This window comes from Lissotriton vulgaris, unplaced genomic scaffold (genome assembly GCF_964263255.1).
Source record: "Lissotriton vulgaris unplaced genomic scaffold, aLisVul1.2 SCAFFOLD_1426, whole genome shotgun sequence".
NCBI lineage: Eukaryota > Metazoa > Chordata > Amphibia > Caudata > Salamandridae > Lissotriton > Lissotriton vulgaris.
In genome coordinates this window covers 208,229-216,761 of record NW_028243651.1, presented here as the reverse complement: position 1 = coordinate 216,761, position 8,533 = coordinate 208,229, and the positions used below count along the sequence as shown (strand labels likewise).

At 45.6% G+C, this 8,533-nt stretch overlaps 1 protein-coding gene across 1 annotated transcript; it reads right to left on the bottom strand.

The window, feature by feature from the left end:
• Positions 1-4,692: 4,692 nt before the first annotated feature.
• LOC147668263 (transcription factor HES-5-like) lies at positions 4,693-5,736 on the bottom strand. The gene is made up of 3 exons (XM_086948652.1): positions 5,674-5,736; positions 5,222-5,402; positions 4,693-4,913 (listed from the first exon to the last, which is right to left on the bottom strand). The coding sequence occupies exons 1-3, from the start codon at positions 5,734-5,736 to the stop codon at positions 4,693-4,695; spliced, it is 465 nt and encodes a 154-aa protein (XP_086804778.1).
• Between the last annotated feature and the right edge of the window lie 2,797 nt (positions 5,737-8,533).

Genomic DNA, 8,533 nt, shown 5'->3' with positions numbered 1-8,533 from the left:
TGACATGAAATAGCCCCAGTACCAGCCCCTCCAGTAATAACCTGCCCCGTTCTCGGGCCCTGACAGGACTGGCGCACTGAGGCCTCGCCGCTGCCACATGCCGCTCCCCAGATGGCGGCTGCAGATTAACACAGGGGAGGGTCAGGTTCCCTGGAGCCGGAGGCCTCGGTGTGACACGCTTCTATTGTACCCTCTGAATGGGATGAATGAACGACAGTGTGGGAACCTCTGGGAGTCTCCGGCCCCAGCTTCAGAATCACAGCCCCTCCAGCAGACCACGGGTCTACGAGACAGGTGGGGGCGCGGGGGCTTGAAAGAGGATCAACCTCTGCCCGCCACCCCCACCTGCCCCTTGCTGCAGGTGACTGCTGTGGGAGCTCGAGAGGATGGGGGATGGAGAGGTGGTTACCTGCGACACACGAGGGGTGGGAGTAGTGCCAAGACGACCCTCAGGATAGTGGGCACTATACAAATGTTGTTCACCCCTTAGCTGCTGGACTGTTCTTAAGGTGGCAAGTCTTTTTTTTTGGCTCTTTAGGGTAGTTCACGCTTTGGGCGCCATGGCTTTTTTTTCCACATAAGGAATGCACACCAAATGTGCTCTCATGATGCACCTCGGGCACGCGGCAGCCTGCAGTTATTATTCACGCAGCTCTGAGGTTGCACCTCAGCCCCGTATAATGAATGAACCTCAAGCACAGGGTTACCATCAGTTTGTATACATACAGCTCTGCTGATGCACCTACCCCACGGGGCTGCCAGCAGTAATTATTCACACAGCTCTGATGATGCACCTCAGGCATGGGGCCGCCGGCAGTTTGTATACACACAGCTCTGACATGCATCTCAGGCACGGGATGCCAGCAGTTATTATTCACACAGCTTTGGTGATAAAAATAAGTGGTGGGCGGGGGTAAGCAATGGTTGCCTGGAACCATCTCCTAGGGGAATCGATACTTAAGGGCAGTGTGATCAATTACCACAAAAAGAACCTCAGGAGTATATGTACAAACCCCTATCGCCATGGGAACGTCAGTTTTTGTGACAATCCCATGGTGATAGGGGCCTTGCCTTATGTACTAGGCAGCGCTAAGCCACTTAACGTGGCTTAATGCTGCATTGTAGATAAGGCACCCTTTAGGGTGAAAGGGGCATGCAGTGGGTGTTGTTGTGGGCGTTCCACAGCAACACCCAATGTATTTGACTGTGCCTCCTATGTACAAGGATGTCATACATAGGAGGCAGCGCCAAAATGAAGACTAGGAAAATCCTAGTCTTGACTTGGCAAAACAAGGAGAATTGTATTATTTCTCCTAGTTTTTGCTTTTTCCATGTGTGCTGCCTTGTGCATTACACATGGAAAAAGCAAAATTCCATGGTTTGTTTATGTACAGGAAGGTGCCCCTTCGTGTACATAAACAAACTTTTTAAGAAAATAACATTTTGTAACTTTCATGTGTGCTGTATGAAGCAGAACACATGAAAGTTACCAAATGGCATTTTAAGATTGTTTATGTGAAGGAAGGGACACCTTCCTACACATAAACAATCCTCCCCTGCACACAGACACCTTTGCACTCTGGTGCAAGGGTGTCTGTGTTGGCGCTAAGTTGGTCAACTTAGCGCCATGGCAGGGGAAAACGGAAGGCTGCACCAAATTCTTGTAAATATGGTGCAGCCTTGGGTTTCTGAAGTGGCGGAGCGTGTCATTAAGACCAAGAAGCTAACGACACGCTCCACCACTTCATTCTACATATCCCCTTCATTTTTACTTTGAACTCATGTGGGTTGAGTGGTTAGTTAATGACACTTGACAATAGTGCACAGTATAGGCGAAACAGTTACCTCTTCGATTGCAGTATGTAATAAACATTTTCGTAAACTGATACTAAGTATGTTTTCATTGATGGTGGTTATGGTTTATATTTTACCGTGCGTATTGCCTGCAATAAACACCTCCGATTTTGTTTTTGTTGTAAAATGTTTGCTTTGTTGTACCTCTTCCTAGATGTCTGAGTCACTATATCACCAGGGTCCACTCACTGCCGATGGCAAACTCACCATGGTCAGTATGTAATGTGCCACCCACACTCCTGGCAGCTCTGAGCATCCTTCCTGCCCCCCCTCCTCTGGTGCCAGAATGTAATGGCGTTTGACAGCTGGGGTTCAGAGTACCATGGAAAGGAGCAGGTGTGTGTGAGACCTCCCAGATTTTGTGAAACACATTTTCTCTCTATCGTAGTATACATCTACTAGTCTAAGCCCACCCTCTCTACCGAGCGAGTGAAGGCATATTTCACATTTTACTGTAGAGATCTTGACACAGCTCCCTCTTTCATTCTAGTGCCTTGAAGCACGCCTGCACATGTCGTCAGGTGTAATGTCTCTCGCAGCTCTGCCCCTCACAGTAGTACAGATTTGTAATATTGACTACAAGGTGTTGTGTTTAAACCCCATAGTAATCCAGACGCCAGTGATGCGCTCATGAACTTTAGTTTATTATTCTTCTTTATAATTCCGACAGAAATAACACACTTGGCACACCATCCGACAGTTATTGTGCCAGTTGCAAAGTCACTGTTTCTGTTCGAATTGCAGATAAGAGAAATGGTTGACAGTGTCCCCACCCCTTGCAGTTCACGAGGGAAACATATGTATTTAGAGCAAATTTCAGATATCGGAAGGAAAGAAAGAACATTTCATTTTGTTCAGATCTGCACCTTTATTTAAACATGTTTATAGGTCAATAGTTTGCAACAGTGAAGAATCATGTGACAGATACACAATGTCACAGAAATGTCACAGCTGAGACAAGAGGATAAACACGGGACATTCTTACATCAAGTAGAGTGAATGTCTTCATCGCAGGAGCTGAATTCTGGGTTTCATTCTGTAAATGAATGAGTCTCCACTGATAATCACATCCCTACAAATATTGTAGAAGACCCGGAAGTAGTACATACTCAGTCACTAAGGTACAAATTCATGGCAGGGAGTTCACTACATTGAATCTCTTTATAAAAGAGAACATAGCATTGTGTAACTTACACAAATAGCGCCAAAACTGCTTCTAAAATGAAGACTTGGCACTAGTGAAAACTGTTTCTCCTTTTCATTCAACAACAATGAATGTTACACTTGGAGAATACACAATATTGTGTGCACATTGTCACATACACTATTCAGAGATAATACACAAATCTCTAAAAGAACAGAAACACACTTTGCCTTCACAGAAGGCAGGGCTTGTAACTCATGAATTTCCATTTGAAAATACAGATATAGCATCACTAATTGTTAAAAGGCAATTAATGTGCCTTTTGGAGAATGTATAAAATACATGACATTCAATTTTCAGAGACAATTCAGAATTTCTGAAAGTACAGAAACACTTTGAGTACACAGTACTTTTATGATACATTTTCTATAGAAAATACTACATATCAAGATGGATACAAAGGAGGCGCTGAGCCGTTCATTACTCACCAATGAGTGATAATTCTGTAATTTGTAAGTTCATAGAATCACAGAAGGTAAACACACACTGAGCGTGCACAAGACCCTAATCTGAATCCCTCAGATTACAGCACAACTACTATTCTCACAGACACATTAATCTACAGAATCACAGGTGCACTGTCTCCATCCTTTGAGGATATTAACATATTTGTACATCAAATACCTTCTTAAAATGAAGCAAAACTGATAAATGTCAGAGCGTCGCTGGAATTCAGGAATGAGAATGACATATTCCAAAATATGCATCAAAATTCACAAAAGTACGTCCTCTTGTAGGCAAGAACTCTACATGAGGTATGAATTTCTTGTAAAGAAACAGTTAAAAAAATTCTGAAACTGAAGGCACATCCTCTTCATTGATTTAGTTCATTCTCTTCATTAAAGTATTATATTATAAATGATTACAAAGATCCATTGCTCATCAAATCCATGTTCATACAATATATACTGTGAATTGAACACAGTATTCATCCAGCGTTTATCCCAAATGGATATAAAATTCACAATTCCATCCTCTAAGGATGTAATGGCTGCACTGCCCATCCTGTGGGGATATAAAATTCATTCACTGTCCATCCTACATGGATGTAATATTCACACTGTCCATCCTACATGGATATAAGATTCACACTGTCCATCGTGAGTGTGGATTGAACATCAAACACTGTCCATCCTACATGGATATCATTTTACTCATTGTCCATCCTATCAGGATGTAATCGATTCCCGCCCATCCTGCTGTGTGGATATAATACTCACACACTGTTCAATGAGGAAATAGTATTCTCACACTCTTCATCCTATGAGGATATAATAGTCACACAGTGACCATAACATGAAGATATCACATTCACACACTGTCCCTCCTGCAAGGGTGTAATATACAGACTGTGTATCCTATGAGGATGTAATAGTCACACTGTCCCTTCTATGGGGATAAATGTTCACTCACTGTCGGTCCTGTAGGCATATAATATTCACATACTGTCCATCCTATGGGGATATAATAGACACACTGTCGATCCTATGAGGATATACACTCGCTCGTCACTCCGCTCCTTGTGAGTTTGGTAAACTCAGGGTCCGCTCCAGGCACGAGTATGAATATTCCCCCTCAGAGAGGACCGAGGCCTCAAAAGAAGTCCGAAGAAAAGTCCAGGCTGCGGCCCCGCATTACCAGGGTCTCCACGGGGCTCTGGGGCTGTCCTGGGCGGGCCCTTTAGTGCTGCTGGGACAGGACGGAGGCCGAGAAGGACACACCGCCTCTGCTGCAGCCGCAGGTCTATGGAGGGCCCGCAGCAGCTTCATCCGGGTCTCTGCGGGGGCTCCGTGGAGGGAAAGGAAGTGCAGAGAGTCCTGGAGGCACCTGGAGTAACCTTCACCGGAGGCCGCGGCTGCAGGGAGAGACGAGGGGTTAATGTTTGGACAGTCTCACAGCAGGAAGCTTTCTAGAGTGCTTTCTTCTGGTTGCTAAAATTAGTTTACTGGTAGTTCTGATACGCTTAAAACACGAGGCTAAGTAAAATGGCACTGGAAATTGACATATTTAAAAGTCATAATGAGCCTTCCACGAGTAGCATCCCGATGCGACTATTACCAGTTCCGTCTCTGCACTAACTAACCCAAACCACCCCCACACGCAAATACAAAACTGCAGAGAACACCCACTGCAGTTTTGACCCTTCAATTCACTGCCTCTCACCTGGTGCCGGTGTCTGCACGCGCTGGGCCAGGTACGTCACGGCCATTTCCAGGATATCCGCTTTCTCTGCTTTGGGCGGAAGTTCATGTTCCTCAAACTCTCTCTGCAGTAACATCCTCAGCTGCTCGATGCTGCTGTTGATGCGATCTCTCCGTAGCTTCTCCACCACTGGCTTCCTCAGCTGCAGAAACAAAATGTGGATTTGTTATTTTATTGAAACAAACTTTTAAAGTTGTCTAAAGTCGATAAAAGGTATTAACAAAGCTTATAGTTACTTCAGTGTGATAAACAGTTCAATTAAATAATGGTAATTTAGAACTAGGGTGATATGCAAAGATCAATAAATACAGCCACAGTTGATATAATATATTGAAAGCTCATTTTAAACGTGTACCTTTTGTATAGATGAAAACCTAAATATGCTTTTTAAATATTAATATCCAGACTCTTACCTTTCTAATGTGTCTCTCCTCGCGCTCCTCTTCATATTTCCTCTCGGTGCTGAAAGGCGCCATCTTGCCCGGTGTGGGGTGAAGAGCGGGGTCTCTGCAGTGAACCCACAGTGATCGGTATCTGAAGAGCTCGCTCCCTCCGGCCCTATTTATCCCCCTCCGCCTGCAGGGTAATGTGTGGGTCTGGGGCTGGAGAGAGGTTCCCACACTCAGCAGCCAATCAGAGAGCAGCAGGGACAATGGAAGTGTGGCACATTACAGGGAGGGTGGGGGGGGGGGGGGGGGGGCATCTGGGCCCTGACACAAAGGATCAGGGTGTGGGAAAGAGCTGCGCATTAAAGTTGTATGAACCCCGGCATCTGCCAGGAGCTAAACGGTGTCAATAGCGTTAAATACGGGCGGGTGTGTTGAAAAAGCAGGAATGAGCGGGCACAAGAGGGAACTCATTAATTCCATCATTTTTTTTGTGTGAAAGTTCATTTCTATTCAGTTTTGTCCATGTGCACTATAGCAAGCAGAGGGAATGCGTTTCTCTGTTGTAAAATATTTACCACCAATCATTAGGTTTAGTCAAAGTAAACGAAACCCCGCTTTCAAAACTTGAATTTGACTCGCCCTGGGGCTGGGAAGGAAAGTTCAATGTGCTGCGCATTCTGAGCGTGAGGTAAAATAAACAATGCGTCATTCGGTGACGTGTGTAACACCCGCGCTGCACCGGCTCCTGCGTGGAACTGTCCAGTGCTGAAAGCGCCCGCACTGCTGCAGCACTAGATTCAGGCAGGTGGGTAAAGCACTGCATTGCTGTGGTGTCTTTTTCGGGGTGTAGTGTAGCAGCTCCTTGTCCAGTCCTTGGCAGGCACCTCTTACATTGTTTGTGAAATATTGTGATTAATATTTTGTTGCTCTTCAGCCTGGGTTCCCCTTCCCACGGGCCTTGGTTCTTTTGCTACAAAGCCTCACGCGCACCCCAGGTGTGATCCAAACGTGTAAACACCTTTTTGTGTAACGTCTCCATTTCTAATTGCGGATTGAGAGATTTTCGCACCCGGCGTCACTTTGCTAAAGTATCTGAAGACTTAACCAAGGAACTGTGTTTTCTAATTCCCGTTTTTAATATATTGAGACCCCCGAGTGTTTTCGTGGTTGTCTACAGCCCAGTGTGACATGATATAGCCCCAGTACCAGCCCCTCCAGTAGTTATGACCTGCCCCGTTCTCGGTCCTGACAGGTCCGGCGCACTGAGGCCTCGCCTCTGCCAGAGGCCGCTCCCCAGATGGCGGCTGCAGATTAACCCAGGGGAGGGTCGGATTCCCTGGAGCCGGAGGCCTCTGTGTGACACGCTTCTATTGTACCCTCTGAACGGATGAATGAGCGACAGTGTGGGAACCTCCGAGAGTCTCCGCCCCCTCGGAATCACAGTCCTTCCAGCAGGCCACGGGTCTAGGATCCATGTGAGGGGGCGGGAGGTGGGAGCGGGGCCTGAAAGAGGATCAACCTCTGCCCCCACCCCACCTGCCTGTTGCTGCAGGTGACTGCTGCGGGAGCTCGAGAGGATGGGGGATAGAGAGGTGGTTACCTGCGATACCCACAGGGGTGGGTGGGCATAGCGGCAAGACTCCCCTCAGCATAGTGGGCGCTATATAAATGTTGTGAACCCCTTAGCTATAAAAAGTAATAGTTGAAAAAAAATTGAAATGAGTTGAAAAAATGAGGAATTTCTGCCCATGTTTTCATCAGTAACTTCTTATTATGGCAGATGTTCGAAAGTAATATACCGTTATGACTGCTGAACTCTTCTAGTCTTTGGGATATATAGGACTTGTAGGTTCTCCAAGAACCCGAGGTACTCAGAGGCAACAGCCGAGCTTCACCGAACAATGGTTTTTAATTTTGGACCAACTTTACAGAAATTCATATGTCAAAATTGTAACACATAGAAAAAGGGTCTGACGGAAAACTCAATATTTCTCAAATGTACACCAGATACTGAGTTTAGGAGCAGTGTTTGTTTGCACATCTCTAAATTTATGGATACCCATACTGGCATGTGTTTTAGAGGGCATTTGTAAAATGTCTTATGTGATACACACTTGTTCACATTTGAAAGGCACAAACATAGATATATTCAATTGGTAATACCAAATGTTCTACTATGCAGTATTAACACGTCTCCCATTAAAAATGGTAGTACACTTGTGTGGCTGGGCCTTGCACTGCGACACTAAACACCCCAAAATGTGATCTAGGAGACATCATGTTTCATCCAGCAAAATGCAAGTTTTTTTAATATGTTGTTTTAATAAGTTGGCTAGCTGTGGCTTATCTGCCCCATCTCAGCTGATGCCTAGGCAATTGTGAGAAAGTCATCCTTTTTGCCATGATTACCCCCATTTTTGGCTGATACTGGTGGTAACTGACTCTGACTGCACCATTGACTCTGCTAACCATGGCCAGTGCTCAGATTAAAAAGGTATATGTTAATTAGGTGTAAATGCAGTTGGCACTGACAACCTACCTGTGAGTTTCTAGTGTATGATAGGGCATGTATGGTTATAGAGGTCCAGCAGATCTCCTGCACTTAAGTGTGCACTGCTGTGTAGCCTGCTGTCATTTTTAAAAGTCATGATGGATTAAACCAAGACCATTTGCTTGGGTATTGTTCAGCATACCGTCCATCATCTGTTCTTTTTGCTTTTGTCACCCTAAGTGGGAATGGTATGCCCAGACATGGGTCCCATGCTAACTGCACCACTGGATTCAATCTAGCCTGGCTGATGAGGGGTGATACCCCGAAACCAGTCCCAGGATGCTTGTCTCCGGTCCAGGGAGGACCTGGCTTGGCAGTTTAGGCTGGACTGTT